Raw genomic sequence first — 20,232 nt, forward strand, 5'->3', positions numbered from 1 at the left:
TCAGTGTGTGCAGACAGGAATAACAACATGAGAAGAGGCACTTGGTGCTTATTGCATACCTGGAGTATTTTCTGTCTGAGGGTAGAACTTCTGCTATTAACTATTTTTCAATTCTCATTTTGGAAACCAGTCCAAAGCCAGTTATTTGTTAGGAGCCCTAACTGAAATACTGTGATGGTTACCAAGTTTTGAAAAATCTGTAAAGAATAATAAATTTGTAGAGGAAGCTGTTTTCTAAAGGCTGTTGTCCGCAGTGGAATAAAGTGCTTCACATACTCCACAGATATCTGCTGAATTAATAGTAAATGTGGTTTCTGTCTCCCATTCCCATTCTTCTCATTTCCTGTACCTGTTCTGTTGTTTGTTTCCAGCTGCTTTCCTTCAGAGGCATCTGTGTTCTCTTTAAAGCAAGCTATTGCATACCTGTATGTTAAATAGATTTGTTTTCTGCTTTTATTGAAGATCAAACTGTGTTGGTGTTAATGCAATAGAGCTTTCTAACTGAAATAATTTGCAGTTAACTAGTTCATACCACAAACTCTCTTCTCTCATAGACACTTCTGTGTTGTTTCTTGGTATTTCCCCTCTGGCATCCTTCAGTTCTATCATTATAGCAAATCCAGGCTGTTGAATATCATGTATACTTTGTGCAGCAGCAAATCAGAACTGGCTACCAGCCAAGGGTTTCTGGGTTTGTTTGGGTTCTGTTTTGGTACAGATTAGCTGGATGCTTTGCCCTTTTCTCTAAACTCAGTAGTTTCAGTTGAACTTGAAAATGAAGCAAGAAAGAGTGATTGATTAATGTGAAATGAACTTTTGAAAACCTCGAAACTTCAGCCTTTGGAATAGATTACAGTATTTGTGTCTTTTCATCCTAATACAGAATATGAATTAATTTAGAGAAGGGATTCCCAGGTTCATTTGTTGTGTGCTCCTAGTTATGGAGAACTGGTAAGCTCTCTGTCTGAACAAGAGAGTGCACACAGTGTTTGTACCTCTAGAAGCATGCACACCACTGGTTGGAAATCTCTAATTCAAAGCATTGTCATCAGGATGATTGTGTAATTAATCTGAAATTTTAAAACATGACTTAAAGAGTATAAAATCTTATTTTTTTGGGGTAGAGTTTTGGTAGTATTTAATACACTTGTTTCTTCATTTTTTAAAGATGCTTCTTGCTGGAGCAGTCAGAATTGCAGATAAAATTGAGTCTGGTAAAACGTCTGTAGTGGTGCACTGCAGTGATGGCTGGGACCGGACGGCACAGCTCACTGCTCTGGCCATGCTCATGCTGGACAGCTACTACAGGACCATCAAGGGCTTTGAAGTGCTTGTAGAGAAAGAGTGGATAAGTTTTGGACATCGATTTGCAATGGTAAGCTGGAAAATGTAGTGTGCAGTTTGTCACCTTCAGGGCTTTTACTTTGAATAGCAGTTTTTTCACTGCTGCATTTTAGTTATTGTCTCTGGTGTCTTTTTAATGATCTGAGTGTGTCAGAGAACTGTGACCCATTCATTTTTAACCAGAAACCTCTATGTGATGTATAATATAAAGTAAAAAAAAAATGAAGTGGTTGAGTGTAATAGTGAAAAAAAGTCATGTGGTTTTTTTATGAGAATGAGGGATTATAACTTATGTTATGGAGAACCAAGGAAAACAATTAAGGTTTCTAAAGTGTAAAATGGCTGGAGTTATTACTCTGATTTAAGGTGGAAGTGTTTATTTAACACATGGGTTAGTGGGGAATCAGAATAAATTGTTATGACATTCTGTGGGCTCTGACTCTTAGGATTATTTAGTAGAAATGGCATGTAGTTATGACAGGTGGATATGAAATAACCATTTTTTCAGTTCAGTCTTAACAAATTCCTACCAGTTTCAGCCACTGGTAGAAATCAGTGGCTGTGCAGTAGAAGATGGAGAGGCAACTGGTAGAGCTTTCCAGCTCTGCTCAACACTGAAGGCACGTCCCTAATTTAATATTGGGAGGCATTTTTAGTAGTTGAAAAATGCAGGTCAATGTTATGGAAGACTTGCTTGTCTTGTTCACTCCTGGAACATATGTAAGAGTTCCTGAGCTGTGCAGAGCTGGGAAGGCACTGCAGGCAGGCTGAAATCAGTGTGCTCTGACTTGCAGCGAGTGGGACACGGAGATGACGATCACGCCGATGCTGACAGGTCTCCCATCTTCCTGCAGTTCATTGACTGTGTTTGGCAGATGACAAGGCAGGTAAGATGCTGAAGAGTGCATTTCTGTGAGGCATCAGTCTTTATCTTGGAAACATAATTTGTGTAGGAGAACACATTCCTGTACAGAGTAGTAGCACATTTACCTGAAGTTGGTTGCTCTGTGGCTGCAGAGAGAAATTTCTGTTGAAAGTGAGGTACAGGGAGCTAGAGTAGAGATCCTGTCTTGAAACCAGCAATTTTTTTTCTATTTAAAACAGGCTTACAAAGGGTTTACTGTTTATATAAATAAGAGTTGTTGATGAAATAGATTATTTGTGTTGCATGTTCACTGGTGGAGTAAATGTTTGTATGGATTTAGATTGTCCTTAAGAAACAGCAAAAATCTGGGCTGATTGTGACCTGCGGGTAGTAGAGAGTTCTTTTATATATGTGTCAAATGTGAACATTTTCATCCTTATGTATACAGGACAGCATTTATACCACACAAGCCTATTCTCTGATAAGTTTTCTTACTTCCATCACTGCTCTTACTTCTAGATCAGGGGAGATCTCTGAAATTAGTGATTCTTAAGATACCAAAATATTCAGATTCTCATTTTTGTTCTGAAATGTTAAGTTATTGAATAGATTTAGTCTTTGTTTTCCTTATTTGTGCCTCCATGAGCAAAAACCTAAGCTTTTTTTGTGGTTTTATATTGCCATTCTTTAATGGGGTTATTGAAATGGGTCCACCTGCAGGCTCTATTTCCAAGTGATTTAGAAGTTCTTGGTGCTTGATTCCTTTGGTTTTTACCTTCCCCTCAATCTTTTCCTTTTTCTTCTTTCCTTTTTTTACCTCCTTGAAGCCTAACAATGATCTGTGCTTTTATGGTGAGAGCTCTTACACTGAGGTCTCTGTAGTTTGTGATTTGTTTTGAAGGGAGGAGGGTAACAGTCTGGTTCCATTTGATCCTGGCACTCCCAGATCTTTTACTTAGTCTTCTTGTTCTGAGCATGGTTCTTAAAACTTACATCATACTTTCCAAAACTTGTATTCAAAACAGTCATCTTTGGTGCTTTATGAAAGTTTCCTGCTGTTATACTGGGCTCTTCTCCAGGGGGTCTTGCAGACTTTCTGTGTATCTATATTTCAGCATTAATGTGCTGTTTAGTATGGCTGGAGAAAATAAAGGAAAAATTCTGTCCCTCTTTCAGAGGAAAGCTAATAACAATAGCAAAGAGGAGCAGTTCTGAACACCTGGTAGGAACAAAAGTCCTCTGGGGAGATCCTTAATTGAGAGCAGCCTCTTCTGTTTTTGTGATCTCCCTTGCTGCCTCCTATTTCTTGCTATAAACAGTTTAGTTGCCTCTAGTTTAAGAAAGAGAAAGGGATGGGGGCAGGGGGGAATCTATGAAACATTTTGCCAGTACCACATCTGTTCAAAACCTGGATCCAGAAATTGTTAGGAAACTCATGAATAGCAGTGATATTGAAAAATCATTAATGTTGTACAGGAAAAAAAATAGAAACGGTTATTCTTGAACAGTCCTTGCCTACTTATTTTAATTTTTCATTTGACTTGAACACTCAGAGAATAGATGTGAGGACTGTGATTACCTTGACACAGACCTTTGAAAAACAGGATTCTGTTTTATCATTGTGTAGATCATTTGCTCATAAAACAGTGATAGTTTTGTGCTTTAAAATTCATGGTAAACATATGTGAAATGTTCCAAAGCTTAAGTAAGTGTTAATGACTGGAGGGTGTAAGGGTTGTGGTTTGGGCATGGGCTAAAAGCAAGCAAATAAGCTCTTTTGGGGTCTAAGAGTTACATTCTTAAAGCACTCACCTTAACTGAGAGAATCTCTAACTTCCCACTGAGATACAAATTTCCAGATAGCTTCAGACAATGAAATACAGGCCTTGACAGCCTTATATTTTCCCTTGGGTTTATGGTCTTCATGACACACAAATAAAATAACAGAGAACTTGAGAGAAGTACATTGACATCAGATTTTAATAAAAAACCTCATGGTGAAGTGATTTCCCTCTTCTGTTAGTAAATTCTGGTGAAACTGAGTAGCAGATGTCAAACTGGAAAGGCCACATGTGAGCTGGTGAAATACTGATGCCTGGTTAAAAATGAAACAGAACTGTAAAATTTGCATGTAGCACTGCAGTTTAACTTCCTACCTTTCATGCACTGAACCCTCACAGGAGGAAGGTCTGCAGAAAGTCAGCACAAAGTTTCATCCTGTTTGTTACTGGGTGTCAGCTGTTGCTGTAGATGCATTTTTCACTGCATTCAGCAGTGCACTGTTCCTCTGTCTAGGGTTCAGTTAACCATTATTGTCCATTGCACAGTTGTTCTGCCAAGTGTTTCAATGTTGCTGTAGTATAGAACAAGTTCATTGATTAAAAAGCAAGTGTATTTTGCATGTGTCTGAATCAAATGCCACCTCTCACCATCAGACTTAAACAAGATAATTTCTTTTTTTAAATGCCACTTTACAAAAACCCCCAACAACTCCCACAGCAACAAATGGGGGATTTTAATGACCCATGTGTTTTCTCATAATTAGTGGATTTGAGAAGAAGTAAATTTCCATTTGGGGAATTTTTCCACCTGAATCTTCAGGCAGACACTAATAGGCTTGGAACTACAGAGAAAGGCATTTTTAGGTCAGTGATTTTTCAGCAGCAGTAATAGAAGCTCTGCAGTCTTGATACATCAGCTCCAACAGTACACTCTTGTATCCAAAGACTGGGTTTCAATAAAGTGCTATCACTTATTAATAAACTAGTTGGAGAGCAAGCACTGATGTATGGAGCTTTGAATATGCTTCACTGGATTGGAATAGTGGCCATGTCGGCCTCCTTCTGATTAGGATGGACCTGTCACAACACAGAACCCTGATGTGACAGGGCTCATTAAATGCTTTCAGTTAAAGAGAGTCCCTCTAGGAGACACTTTGTCTTCAAAGTTTTTTCCAAATATCATTTTGATGCTTTGCAAATTATTTTGGCTCTCTGTGTCTGATTGCTGCTTTGAGTTGGACACAGCAGGCTGAGATCTGAGACCCAGTGAATTTTCTCCTGACTTAGTTCAGCACACCTGCTTGTCAAGTTCTGTTCATGCTTCCTTAAAGTAATAGCTGTGTTTTTAACATCATTGTTTTGTAATTAAGTTTTGGCATGACTTCCTCGAGAGAAGGAAGTTCAAAAGTAAACTTATGAACATGACTGAAAAAGAGATTTTGATAATCTTAGTTTCCTCTGTGCCTTATGAAAACAAATGGTGAGGAGGTTGAAAACAATCCATGATTTGCAAGAGAAGCCCCAGTGTGAGCACACTGTGCTGGTGGACAGTGCACAATTGTAGCAGAGTCATAGAAGAAAAGACTCCCCTTCATTTTCTGTGTCATGGTGCTGATAATCTCCCTACTCAAAATTTTCAGCCGAGAGATGGTATATGTTAGCTAGAAAAGTCTTGGAAAGAGAATGCTTTTACAATGTTTGTCTTAGATCAGTCTTGTTTTTTATGAAACATTGTTTAAAACTGAGCTCTTTCTGGGTTCAATACAAGCACACCCATTGTGTGTTATTCAACTCTTTACTTTCAACATGAATAAACATTTGCCCTTCATAAATCACAGCTGACACTGAAGAGGAATTTCTGGATCAGCTAGTTCACCCACAGTCCCAATTGCTGTTATTCCTCCTAACTATAGGAGTCATCTTCATTTTAAGTAGCTCTTGAGGCACTTGCCAAGGTATTCAGTGTTCTTCAGTGGCACAAACAGAAACCAGTCCTCTTAAGAAAGACTGTGCTTTCTGCACATCTGAAACACTGACTTAAGGTTTCTCCATGTAGCAGGAAATTCTGCCTTGCAGATCTAAAACTTTGCCTTTTAGACTTCTGTGAAGATGTGCTCTTTTAGAGGGAATGCACAAAGTTTATTTCATTTGTCCTGGACATTATTCTCTTATTACATGCTCTTTATTGGTAATGAGAGAAATGCTACTTCTAAGTTTTCCTTAAGTCTTCTCAATTTGTTATTCTTCTAAATGTCTATCATTGCATGTCTGTATTTGCTATCCTTGTCATACTGGACGCAAAGTTATTTTGGCACATCAAGCAGTTGCCACAGGTAGTCTTACCATAAAATTTGATTGAAGAAAGATTTTTTCCATCTGAATGGGCAGCAGCCCATGCATTTTGCAGTAATTTCTTCCTTTATGAATTTTTAGAGCTCTACAGATTAGGAGAAACATTTTCAGATTTCTGACTGTTTGTCTTAGGATATATCAAGTAACCTGTGCTTGTGAATAAAGTACCTAATGGTGCTCAGGGGAATAAGAGTTCTTTCATTTCAGATGTACAGGATTTACTTTCCCATACAGAAGAAGAGGGATTCAAGGCTTATTGTATATAGCTGATGGTAAACTCAGGGTGAAATGGAGAAAAGTAACTTACTTGAGTAGAAGCCAAAAGAAAAGTTTTAATTAAATGTTAAGCACAATGTATGTGTAGTAGTCATTACTATTCAATTCATTGCATATTGAAATAGGAAATAAAACTCTTAAATGCCATTATCTTATTTTTTTCTTTTTTTTCTCCCCAGAATGTTTTCTTGTTCTGTAGTAAAAGATCTAAAGCATATGTTTAAGAGGGCTTGGGGTAGAACAGAACACTGTTAGAGCTTCTTAAAATGGATTGCTTTATAGCACCAGTTTCACATCAGCTAATGTTTGTATTCTGGTATACTTGGATAATGAATGTAAAGTATAACTCTGAGAAGTATTTGTAGAGAAGTACGTAGGTGAAATGAATTATTGAAGTGTGAGTTACTGAAATTGCTGAGTTTTCCTGCAAATAATCCCTAAATAGGACAAAAATCTCACCTGGATTATTTGGTTATTTCTTATGTCTGGTTTTCTTCCTTTCTGAGCTGCTTAAAATAACGCTTAATAATAACGCTTTTTACCCTTTTTTTTAATATCAGTTTCCTGCAGCCTTTGAATTCAATGAGCTATTTTTGATCACCATTCTGGATCACCTTTATAGTTGTCTCTTCGGGACTTTCTTATGCAACTGTGAAAAAGAGAGATTAAAAGAGGTAAATAATTAGTATAATGCACATTCTTGGTTTTCTGATTTTTTTGTATTAAAATGCATAGAAAACTACCTAAGATTGTCTGAGCTGTCACTCATTTGTCACATAGTCTTAAGAAACAGTGCAGACAATAAATTTCATAGTATGAGAAATATATACTGAATGCCCTGCTATTAAGTGAGGTGGCACTTAGGTGATAATTCTTTAGTTATCATCTGTCTGAGGGGTTAAGGATTTTAGTAAGTCCTCTTGCAGGTCTTTTCAGCCAAAACACAAAATTTTAAATAGTAGTAATTATCAAATAATATTAGCATTTCTTTTACTATTTCTGAAGGAACTCCTACAGATGGAGTTACTATAGGACATAACTGGATGGAACTTGTGGCTGAGGACTACAGAAATTAAAATTATCTAAATGAATAAAGTTAGGATTCAATGAAATATTATGTGTTTGTGAAGAAAAAATAGAAGTTCATTGCTATTCCAAGAGCACTTTTGCTTACTTGTGGGTTTTTGCTTTTACTGCCTCATTTTTTTGAGCAAGTTACAACTCCTTGTTATATTTAGTTCTGCTTTTTTTTTTTTTCTCCAATTTTTCTCTACTGCTTCTGCAGGGGAAAAGTTGCATGTAAATACCACAAGATGGAGCTGAATAACATGTTCTCAGCAAATGCAGGGTTTCCAGACAGCTTTCTTTCATAAATAAACAGTCAGATGCAATTCTCAATAGAGAAATGCAGTAGTAGAAACACATGCTTTACAACACTAAAGGAGTTTAAATTTGGAAGATCAATCTGATGTAAGTTCAGATTTCCAATCTTTGATCCAATCATTATTGCTGATTAAATTTAGAATAATGCAACTTTCAGAAGTGCAAATAAATGTGCAAGGAGTCAGTTTAAAGCATAATAACAATTATTTGTTAGGAGCAAATGCTATGAGTGGGAAGACTGAAAAATTGCTTTTCACAGACAGTGTTTTGGATCTTCCAAACTCCCTGTCTCTTCACTGATATTCTTGTTAAAGCTAATCTTTTTAATTCAGTTTATCAGTGTGTAAGCATGTATTTAAGTACTGTATATATTGCTGTAAATTCTGACCAGTACAGGTTGCTTTTGCTCAGCTAGCCTTTAGTGTCTCTGAAGATAATATGTCTAAATCTCCTTTCTCTGTTAGCCTTGTACCAAAATAAATGCTCACGTGTTTTGCTAAAGCTTTAAGGCTGTTCAGTGAACAGCTACTGGAAGTCTCTCAGCCTGCATGTAGTTTTCTAGTTGATAAGACAAAATTCTGACAGAATTACTGATATGCAGATATTAACATCATATTTTAAAATTTTGCAATCCATGCCATGAATTTATTTTTTTTTTACTTTTTTCAATCAGGAGGTGAGCACAAAGACTGTATCTCTGTGGTCCTATATAAACAGCCAGTTAGAGGAATTCACAAATCCCTTCTATGTAAACTATGAAAACCATGTCCTGTATCCTGTTGCCAGCCTGAACCATTTGGAGCTGTGGGTGAATTACTACATCAGGTGGAACCCCAGGATGAGGCCTCAGGTAGGAGCTCTCACACATCTTTATATTTTATTGAAGGTCACAGAAATAAGAGAAATTATTATTTTTCCTAGTGTCAAATGCAGAATTTAATACAAAAGTGCTCATTTGTTGCACTTATTTCAGCTGATAGGGAAAAAGGTGTTTATAATGAAGATAGTGCAGGATGTGGTCAAACATGGAAAAAGGATGTTTTCCTTTTTCTGCTGTCACAAACTTGGTAGTTACAGTATCACTGTATTGGCTTGCAGTGATTAACAGTCTTTTTTTGTCAGGAGATTACTTTTATAATACTTTGTAACACTTTTTAATACTTTTATTGCCTTGACCTTCTCCTAGTTTTTGTGTACCTTTGTTTTAATCATGTTTTGACCTTTCCCCAGCACTGACATAAATTACAGCAGCAGTTTCTGAAAGAACTGGATATACCAACTCATTTTGCTGGCTCTCTATACTAAGCATCCCATGGATGCTTGTCTTCAATTGACTTTTGTAGTTTTAAGCTGGCATACTAAAGATTAAAGACTCCCCATACATGCTCCTTGATTCATTCAGTATTTGTTCTTATAAGTAATGTCTGCTATTGAGATAAATCTCTAAATCTCATCAGACAAATGCTCCATATGTTCTCATGCTTAGAAGTCTGAAGAAAGAACATTCAGATTGTGTCACAACCATAATATATCTGTGTGCTACACCATCTCTTTATTAAGGTAACATTCCAAGGTACCTCCAAGCATATTATGATGAATTACCTGTATTAAGTGATTGCTCAAAAGGTGCTTTCATCTTCTAGCAGTTAGAATGAGATGTGAGTTTCAGATTTATTACACATCCACAAGTCAGAAGCTGTTGTAAAAGATGGTTTTCCATGGTAAGTTTCAAGGCCACTACACTGGTGGAAGTCCAGGTTTCTGAGAAATACCCTTTAAGGTCCTGGAAAAGTCTGGATTGTTTGCTTTTCTCACTGAGGTGTTTCCTCTGAGCTGCTTTGTTTCTCTTACTTGTTAAAACTTTGAAAGATGATATGTTTTGGGTTATATAATTTTCAAGTGAAATTGTCAGCTGCTTTTTAGCAAAATGCCATCTTTCCTTCAGCCTGTTTGCTGAACTCCATTTGGGAGGTGTTTGCACTAGCTGCAGTAGTGTTGGTTATGGCTCGGATTTGATGAAGATCTCCAGGCCCTGAGAGCAAGCAGGCTTTGTGAACCACGTGAAAGCCAGTCCTGCTCCAAAAGAGGGAGGGTGGGGAAGAGATGACACAATGAGGAAACAGCAGAGCTGGCATCTCTTAGTGAAAGCTCTGCTCACTGCAGTGCTCTGCCTGCTCCTGTGGGAGATGCTCCTCAGCCCCTCTGCACATGGGACTCAGTCACTGTGAGAGCAGGTCCCTCCATCAGCAGCTGAAGGGAGCAAAATGTGCTGCTGCTGGCAACTGCCTTAGCTCTCCTGCACCTGCTTCTCTTCAAGTACTTAAAAAGTGTTTCAGCTTTTTAATTCTGCCATGTAAGTTTTGACTTGATACATCATCCCTTTCCTCTTGTCTCTGGCCTGAATTTATGTTTGTAACCAACATTTGGGAGTGTTTCAAATCTACTTGGATAAATTAGCAGCAGAAATTGCAAGTTGTTTTTTTTTTTTTCAGAATTGCATTCACCAGTCTAATTATGAAAGCACAAACTCATACAAGCAAATGAATAAACAATTTCTGCAATCATAGAATATACTAAGTGCAATAAGAATATACTAATCACAATATAATAAGTTTGCTTTTCTCTGTGTTTGCATTGTCTGGTGTCACACCCTGTTAACCAATTCAGTAACATTCAGATGCATTCAGTGACAGAAAAAAAGGCTGTGACCCCTGTGACACCCAGCAGGTCTTCACTTATCTTCAGTGAAAAAATTTCTTAATCAGTGGATTTATTAAAAGAATGGGCATCCCTGCCTACTGGTAAAAGGTGATTTTGTTGAATACCTTTTAATGTGTTATCTTGGTTTTCAACTGAATATAAGAGAAAATTAAACATTGAACATGAATAAGTTGTCTGATGATTACTTCAAGGCAACCTTGTAGTGTTTTATCAGCTGAAAAAACATCTTTAAAAACCAAACCATGTTTATTGGTTTTGGGGTGCTCACCAAAAAGGAAAAAAAGCCCAATAGGTGAATTTAAGGGAAGATGAATAATAGCACTTTGAATATAATCAGAATGCATCTTTGATAACTGTTTTGAGAAATCTCACAGGAGCAGAAGGGCAGGTTTTGGTTGGATGCAATATTTTAGGTTTTCTCATTTCCACTTGATTAGTGAGCTTGATTTTCAAATGGACTGAGAGAAGTTTCATTGCACTTCATTGCCTTTTCTATTGGAATGAGCATATATGACCTATAATTTTTTTTATTTGAAAATTACTGAATGCTAACTTGATATACTGATTTATTTGTTTTTGTATTATTGTACTCTGTCTTCAAATATCTGTGTCTCAGCCTTTACCAGTGAGGTACAGTCTGAGCATATTCTTCATTGCCCTAGGACGTACAGAATTTAGCATTATTCTTATGTTCTATAAAGATTGCCTAGAATGATATAACTTCAGTTCTGTCTGAGCTTTGTAGAAGCCTGACATGGTGGTTTTGATCATGATTATTTGCATCAAGAGCCCTGTTTATTTTGTATTGCAGTAGATCATGTGCACTTAAGGACACACAGCCTTTCCATAGGGGTCAGAGCTCAAGAGTCTGAGAACTGAACACTGTGGAAAATCCTAGGTTAAATGTGGACATCTCTTGTTGCTAAATTGTGCTTCAGCAAGGTCATTCTAATTCTTAAGTGAAATAATGAGTAAAATAAAGTAAAATGTTCTTTGGTTTGAGTTTGGAGGTGTTATCATTATTGGCTTCTTGTCCCAAGAAAATTAGATAGATCTAAGTTCTGTCTTATTATAATTCATTGACTGAGAAGACCTTTTTCAGATTTGCCTTTTCTTTGAGTTGGAGAAATGTGTATTTGTATGTGACATGTGGAAGAGAAGCCCTTCCATTCTGTCACAGAGAGGTGTGGGAGCTGTGGGTATGGCCTTAGAGGTGACCCTGCTAGTCTGGAATACATCAGATAATATGATACTTTTGAATCTTTTCAGTTGATACATATTTTTCCCTTTTCTGTGTAGTCATTTCATCCTCTTCTTGACACTGATTTGAGGAGTTTTGGCTGCCAGATGTCATTAGGTATCTGCTTGGGCATCTCTGGAAGGTGGGGAGGACACAGCCATGCACATGATCTCTGCAGGGGCAGTAGTTTTGAACTCACACACCCCATCATTCATAGATACAGAGCATGAGTGAAAGTTCCAGTCCTTTCCAGCCAAAATAATGCATTTTAGTCACCAAACTTTGCCCAGTCCATTAGGATATGTTTAGTTCTTTTTATGCTTTCTTGGAAATTATGTTTTAACGCTTGGAGGACAGGGCTTAGTTTAGTTTTAGTTTTATGTTGTTTTTTTTTTTTATTTTTCTGTGCTTGGTAATTTTTCTTCAAGCTCTGTTCTGTATATCTGGCCACAGTGCTCATGTTGAAGCTACAGAAATCCTTGTAATTTTTCAAATTCATTCTTTTCTTCATGTGTGTGGACTGTCATCCAGAGTAAAAGGCTAGCACCATCTATCACCTAGAAATTCAGTTCAGCTTCTGTGGTGGGATCATCTGCTAAAAGCAATCTCAAAACTTCTGTGCAAGAGTCAGGAAATTCTGTTGGCTGGTTAGCAGCTCTTAAAGATGTGAGAGGGAAAGGTAGGAATAAGTAAAGCTTTTTGTTCAGTATGTACAGAAATGGCTGTAAAGTATATAAATAGCTTACAATTGCTGCTTTTATTTGATGCTATTGCCAAAGGATTTGATGTGTTGAACAGTTGAGCAATCAGATGTCAGCTGTGCTTCAGTGTCAATAAACACAGAATATTGTATAGTGAAAACAACAAATAAGATCCTGAGTGTCACTGGGAAAATTGCTGACAATAAACTGGAAAACATAATTACTGAAATGCTTTATCCTGCATGTAATGGGATAATGTGTAACTTACTGCATGTAACTTACTGCTGGCACATGGAGTGTTCATGGATTTATCCCTGCTTCATTCACACTGCTGGTGTGTTCCCCTCCCAGCAAGTTGCCACTGGGATATTTTTGAGAGTTCACACATTTGATTTACCACCAGGACAGAGCTGTCACACAGCTCTGGAACTGCTTGGCACTGCTGGTCCTGAGTCCCTGATTTTGGATGAAAGAGTGAGGCAGGAGATGTCAGGAGAAGGAATTGTGACCTTAGCAAAGCAGATTTCATCCCGGCTATAAACAGAGTTTCTTTGAGATGAGGCAGGTTTTGGCCAGTACTTGGTAGTTTCTCTCTAGTTCAGTGTCAAGTAAAGATTTCCAGACTCTAGTTTACTGCAGATAGTTTTCATCTGCAGATAAAAGTCTCAGTATCCAATCAGTATAGAATAAAATAGAGACTAACTGCTTATGCTGGATGCTGAAAGAAACTGTAGTTACCTAAGAAAAATAAATTGGTATCCTATAGTGGGCATCAGAACGTGCACAGAATGGGAGAAGCTGGTACTGTGCAAATAATCTTCATTTTGGGAGTTTCTAACACATTCTGAAGGGCAAACAGTCCATTTCTCTCACTCATGTCTCAGATGTCTAAATCTAAGTGGGCTGTAGGTTTTAACAAGCAATGGCATCAGCTGGTAGCATGAACAGTTTCCTGAGTATGGAAATCCATCAGTTGTTCCAGTTCCCACCTGATAGCTGTGGGGAAGTTATGAGTTTTGCTATCCAAAATTCATAATTTTTGCCCTTGTTTTTCCAGGAGGCCAGGGCTTTTTGCTTGATTTCTCGGGAGTAAGAAGTGTGGAAGTATTGACTATTACTGAAAATTGCTGTCTTCATCATCTGAGATTGCCTTTTGCTACAGGTGTCCTGTTCTCTAGGCTGTCAGAGTTCCAGTTCTTCACAGAGAGGAACAAAAAGCTCCAGTGAAAGAAAGATATTGTTGTCTTTCCAAAGCACAGAGTAGGTTTTTGGAAAACTGACAGTCTTAAGCTGAGCAATGAATTTAAAATAACCATTTTCTTCTGCAGCTTTTCTTCCCTGTTGCTAAAATAGATAAAGTGTGCTCACTGAACAAGGCAAAATGCATTCACTGTTGAACAATTTTCATGTGAATGGCTGTCCTTGAGCTAGTGGAGTAATACACACTAGATATCCATCCAATTAAGACTTGGTGGTATTATAAGTGAGTAACTACTATAATTTCTCTTTTATCCATCCTTGTGTTGACAAATTTTGCTATCCAAAAGCACTTCAGGATCCTGAAAGATTCCTTTGGAATGAAAACCTGAAAATCAATACTGAAAGTGAACTATAGTAATTCTGCAAAGAGGAAGGCTTGAATTTCTGAGGAAATGAAGCTGTCTATGTGGGATGTAGTATGTATATGGTGTAGCATAACTATAGTTTCTCTAGTGGGTATAGTTTAAAAATAAACACTTTATTTTTCTTTAAATCCTTCCCCAGCAGGAATAATTCATCATAACTGTGGAGTGGCATGTGCTCAGCATTACACTGCACCAGGTTCTGCTTTTGATATACATGGATAATTCAGTTTAAAAAATAGTTTTCTATCAATGGTATTTTAGTAATAAAGAATGTTTTTAGCAGTGTTGTAAATATTTTTCTGCTCAGTGTAGGCAGTAGGTACCCTGCTGTTAAGGTGGAGGAAAAGTACCTGCTTTTGAATGAAATAGGAAGGCAAAGGGAGAAGAAGCAAGTAACAGGGAAGAATTGCAGAAGTTGAAGGCAGCTACAGGTGAAGGTTGTATGAGGAGGGAATCAGGTCCTATGTTGAATTGTGCCCTGGTGGAGAGAAGTTGAACTAAACACTTAGATAAATGTTGAAATGGAAGAAACAGGAAAAAATGTGAGCTTCCCTAAATAAAATCTTCCTGATGAGTTGAATATTCTTTTTACTTTCTGTTTACAAAAAAAAAAAGTTAGTTTTTTAAAGATAATTTAGTGAAATAGAGGTAATGGAATAAAACTAGGAGTTTGAATGTGATGGTACCAAATTTGGTTAGAGCTTGAAGCCAAACAGAAAGATGCCAGAATAGTGGACCACAGGGAGAAGTTTGTAAAACTTACATTTAATGCTGAGGGTATTGCTCAGGACAGCAAAAAGAACTTGGGGCTCAGGATTTGGGTAAGTGGTGGGAGAGGTAGGGGAGCAGCATGTAGTCTGACTTCCTGAGTCACTATTACAGTAACAATTTAAAAAAACTAAAAAAAACCCACAAAACAAAAAATAGGGGGGAGGGGGAAGAAAACAAAAAAGCCCCAACACTGAAAAGTCTTTTTGAAGCATTGTAGACAGATTCTTCTGCAGCTTTTCCTGGGCCAGCTTTTGGGTTAATGCCTTCAGTGAGGGTCACACTTCTCAAGGATCCAGGCCCTTTTCTCCACTACTTAGTGCTGCTGGCAAACTCCATATTTGTGTCCCTCTTTGGTTCTGTTGCTAGCTGTATTAGATGCAAGTGCCAATTTTGTTTCAGGGTGATCAGCTTCTAACTGTTCACAGTAAATTTTATGTGACTAGAGAAATCTATTTCTACTTCTTGTAAATAGTAAATAGCAGATTTTTTTTTTATGAAGTTCACTCTCCAAAATCCATGAGAAGGTATGTAGTACTTTCACCTTTATGTTTCTACTTCATTTTTACTGGACTATTGTGTTAAATCACAGAAATGAAATGTACTGTTTTTTCACCTTATTGAGATAATAGTTTAAATAGCACATGAAAAACATCCTGAAGAGCAAGGGCCCAGGACATTTCCAGCCCAGCCAAGCTGTAGATGCTGGGTAGAGTTTCATCTGTGTAGGCTCCTCTCATGCAGCAGAAATAGTTCTGTGCTTGTAGCTGGGTTATGGACAGAAATGATGGTGTAGAAGCTGAGTGTTGCCTGGCAGCATCACTGTGGGGACACTGGTGTGACAAAGGAAAGGGTGCATACTCTGCTGAGAATCTGTGGACTAGAGCAGCAAAAATAAGTTGAATGCAGCTGGGTGATAGGTCCAGAGTCATCTTTTGAGCTTCCACTCCTAATTGAGAGGCAGAATGAGAGAGTAGAAGCTGTCAGCTTCCCAACAAATTCATCTCAGGCAAACCAATTACATGATTTCTTAACAAGACAGTAATAAAAGCTTGCCTTGGAGATGCTACTTGTGCTGTGCAAGTACACAGTGCTAGGGTTAAGGTGGTAACAAGATCTTGTAATAAACAATCTTCTTCAAACTTCTTGTTCCTTACAGAATCTGTCACTCTTCCTCTTCCTTTCATCCTAAACAGTGGCAGAGTGAAGGAGAGCCTCGTTCACAGCAAGCCATTACAGGTGTTATTGTGGAGGTTGTTGGACCCATTTCCTTCTGAAGAAGGTTTAATTGAGAGAGAAATCTCATGATGAAATAGAACAGGGTGAAGTGACAAAAATGGAGATGGTTATCTGTGAGAATTTGTACAGGATGGTTTGAGGATACACTGACAGCAACAGGTCTCCCTGGGAATAAGCCTTCAGGAAGTGTGGAAATTAACTGACTTTTCAATTTTAATGTTTTTCATGACAGAATTTAATTCATGATGTTTCATCTTTTTACCCTTCTTCCTTCATCTTTGTGCCAGGCTGATTTTCAGGTCTTCTTGTAGGAATTTCTGTGATACTTAGCTGCCTATACCACCTTTTCCTTACCCCATGATAATGTAATTGGAACATGAACCCTTTGTTACTAAAAAATCAGCTATTGTCAGCTGCTTGAAAATTGAGCTGCTTGAGATTTTTCTGGACTGAATTTGGCATGTTATTTCATGAAATTGAAGTGTGTATTGGAAGTTTAATATGTGAAACCTATTTCTGGAATTTTATTGTTTATTGTTTGCATCTACATGATGCTGTGTTAATGGCAATCAAAAAGAATCTTTTCCTGGGAAAGGCATCATATCAGAAACCCCTTCTGTTGTGTTTGCACTGCCAGATGAAATGGCATGATGATATTTATGTGGGACTGTCCTGCAGTGTTTAAATCTAGCATGCCCTTACTGAAAGATGGCCAATGTTTTGAAGGTGACCCCTTTTTTCCCCCTACTAGGAGACCCTACTCTGCCTTGCTCACAGCTTAGCTGGGCTCTGCTGGTTTGCATTGAGTCCCCAGGTTTGAGTGTCTGACTGAATTGTTTTGTAAAACTTAATCCAAGAAGGCTCTGTTGCTTATGAGACTGTGACTAAGAAAAATGTTTTCCCATCTGAAAATACTGGGAAACTTACAGGACTTCTGTTGGGGCAAGGGGCTGTTTTTCTATAAATGCTCAATCTCTAGGGAAAACATGAGGTTTTAGCGAGATTATATTTCAGAAACTGTCCTGCTCATATGCTGGAAGAAATTCCTCCAATTTGGAGGTCTGAGGCTGCAATAATCTCAATGAATTCTCAAGAACTGAGAGTAAATCAAAGGACTGAGAGTTGGATTTTATACAGAGTCTGTGAGAGAGTTGTGTCTAGCAGGGAATAGGAGTGAATAATGCTCTGAGAGCTGGAGGTGTTGGCTTTTGTTCAACCCATGGAACAGAGTCTGGGAGAGTCTGGAGGGGGCATGGCTGCAGGCAGAGAAGGAGTCATCCCCTGAGAGAAATGACATTTCTCCCTGCCTTTTCACAGGATTCCTCTGTTGTCAGGGAGCTCACCTGGAACAGAGTGATCCCTCTTTTTGTCCTTATTTACTGGGTGTCCTGCTTGATGCCCACATGCCCCAGCTGCAGAATTCCCAAGTTCTCTGTTAAATTAGGAGGTGCTGGCTTCAGATCCTTGTTTGTAAAAGTAGAGTGTTAATAGTCCCATACCTCATTAGGGTGCTGCAGAAATAAATTTGTTTCTTGACATGAGATGAAAGTACAGAAAAGGAAACTTTAGCATTTTAAATTCAGAACAATAAATAAAAGATGAGGTCAGACACTGCAAAGAAAACTAAATATTGAATAACTTCTCATTAATTAAGTAGCATCAGTCTGTGCACCAAGTAAATGAGGAATACAAGGGGAAAGCTAGTATTTTAATATTTATTTGACCAATGATTTTATACAGATGTACAGGAAGGCTGAATTGAGGCTGGAGAAGTAATCTTCATTCTGACACCTCCTAATTCTTTGAGAGTGTAATTTTGCAATCTTAATGTTGAAGAGTTTTGTGTGTGAGTTGAATATACACAGGCTTTTTAAATGTCATTATTGTTATTTAGCTAAGTTATTGAGAGGCAGCTCTGCTCTTCAGGATGGACCTGTGGGGAGAGCAGCTCTTGCGTCAGGGCTGGAGCAGGAGCTGCTCAGTGAGGCTCTGGGCATGCAGAGGGATGAGAGTGCAGCCGCGCTTTCCTTCCCCAGAGCACTTTGCCAGCTCCTGCAGCAGCTTTTGTGTGCTGTACCCTGGAAAGATTTGTGGTAGATTCCCCAAAGGCCAGTTCTGTGGAGCTGCTTTCTGAGGGTGAGTGAGCTCTGCAGTGACCCCAGCAGCTGATGCCCGTGTGAAATCGGCCCTGGTTTGCTGAGTCGTGGTTAGGCTGTGCAGAAATTGGGTGTGCAGGTCTCCAGTGACCAGGGAGCCATTGTGGGACTGATGGTTCCAGTGGTAAATCATTCTCTTAGGGACCCACATGTTTCAGGAAAATGTCTTCCTAAAGAAATCTAAAGTAGGAGTCTGTGAGAAAGTGATCTTTTATTGAGGGGGAAAAATAAATACAGGGTATGCTAATTCCAGAAAATCTCAATCTTTACTAAAATTTGAAGTTTCCACAGTGTGTATTACAGCATCTACACTACAGCATGTAGGTGTTCTACTTTCTGTAATCTACCTGAGAAAAACGAGATTGGCTTTCTGGAGGGTGTGCTTTGTGTTTGATGAGTGAAGGAGAGCTGTAGATTTGTGGCCTCTCTTGCTGAAGTTTCTATAGAGGATGGAGGGTACAACTGCAAGGGAGGGAATTCATTCACAGTGAGGGCAGGGCTCCAGGGTCACTGGGAGCTGGTGCTGTGCAGCAATTGTTCTGCAGAAGACTCCAAAAGTTGTGCTTTTAAAAATGGTGTAGATGACATGCTGCATGAATTTATGACTCCCAGGGTACTGGGAGCAGCACTTTCTCAATACACTGAAGTTTCTGTTCATGGGCTAAGCCACAAACAGGAAAAAACTAAATGGCCAAAAAATTAGAGACCTAAAAAGACCTTTGGTACTATTTAATTGTTTTAAGTTAGAACAAGAGTTAAAAATTAATGGTATCTTTCTGTGTTAGGTTTTGAAAATATCAATATCAAATGCATGGATTTTGGATGTATGTTCTTTAAAAAGTGAGAATTCACAAAAATATAAGTTCTGACTCAGTTGTGTATTGCTAGCAAGTTAAACCCTTTCTGGTTTTTGCTGTTTCCTTCACGTGGCACCACGTGCAGGTGGCAGGCTCAGGGGTGCATCCCAGCCTTAGCAATCACTGCTGGGCAGCAGGAGCTGGTGGTGGGAGAATGCAATTCCCTGGCATTCCAGAAGCCCAGGGTATAAATTACTCATCTAGCAATCCCAGAGCTGCATTTCCCCATGATGGTTGCATCAGTGCAATTAAATTCTTTTCCCCTCTTGCTCTTTCCAAAAGCTATAAACAATTAGAGTTTGTACAGGATAAAATAAATTAAAAGCCACTTACAGTAAAACTTTTTTGGCCTTGTTGTGGAATCTGGAAGAGGGGGAGGGTTCTCTCTGTTTATCTGAGATAACAAATCCAGCTGCAAGATCCAGCATGGCTTGAATCTTCCTTTGGCCACAATATGAATGAATGTTTCAGGTGAAATGAAAGGGCTCTGATGCAGAGTGGTGCATCTCTGATGTGTGTTGGGTAATGTCAGAAGCAGAAACCTGTACACTGCACTTCTGTGAGAGATTTACTGGAGTAAGACTCTGGGAGGTCCAGGCACCACTCACTTGGCTGCTGCACTTTCTCACTGGAAGGGGTCAGGCTCCTGGAAGGATGCCTGGTTAGAAGAGTAATGAGATGCTCCATATGGAACCAGCTTTTTTAACTCCATGTATAAAGTCCTGTCCCAACAGGCCAAAGAAATCATTCCCAGGAAAGGCATTTTGAGTTCAGCTGACAGTGGTATTGATAAGGGATACAGGTACATTTATTGGAGTGTATTTGGTATCCCATCAGAACCATTTGCAAACACTTTTTAATAGGTTTCCTGCCAAGTGTGTTGTTAGAAAGGGACAGTTTCCTGCAATGTTTCATTTCAAATGA

The 20,232-nt window shown here is 38.5% G+C and overlaps 1 protein-coding gene across 9 annotated transcripts in view; it reads left to right on the top strand.

Moving 5' to 3' along the window:
* MTMR1 (myotubularin related protein 1) overlaps nt 1-20,232 on the top strand; it is a 43,920-nt gene that overhangs the window by 16,022 nt on the left and 7,666 nt on the right. For all 9 annotated transcript variants that reach the window (XM_014265262.3, XM_014265263.3, XM_014265264.3 and 6 more), the window contains 4 exons: nt 1,169-1,375; nt 2,139-2,231; nt 7,179-7,292; nt 8,675-8,851. In XM_014265262.3, coding sequence (XP_014120737.3) covers nt 1,169-1,375; nt 2,139-2,231; nt 7,179-7,292; nt 8,675-8,851 — 591 coding nt within the window. The remainder of the gene's footprint in view (nt 1-1,168; nt 1,376-2,138; nt 2,232-7,178; nt 7,293-8,674; nt 8,852-20,232) is intronic.

This window comes from Zonotrichia albicollis, chromosome 14 (genome assembly GCF_047830755.1).
Source record: "Zonotrichia albicollis isolate bZonAlb1 chromosome 14, bZonAlb1.hap1, whole genome shotgun sequence".
NCBI lineage: Eukaryota > Metazoa > Chordata > Aves > Passeriformes > Passerellidae > Zonotrichia > Zonotrichia albicollis.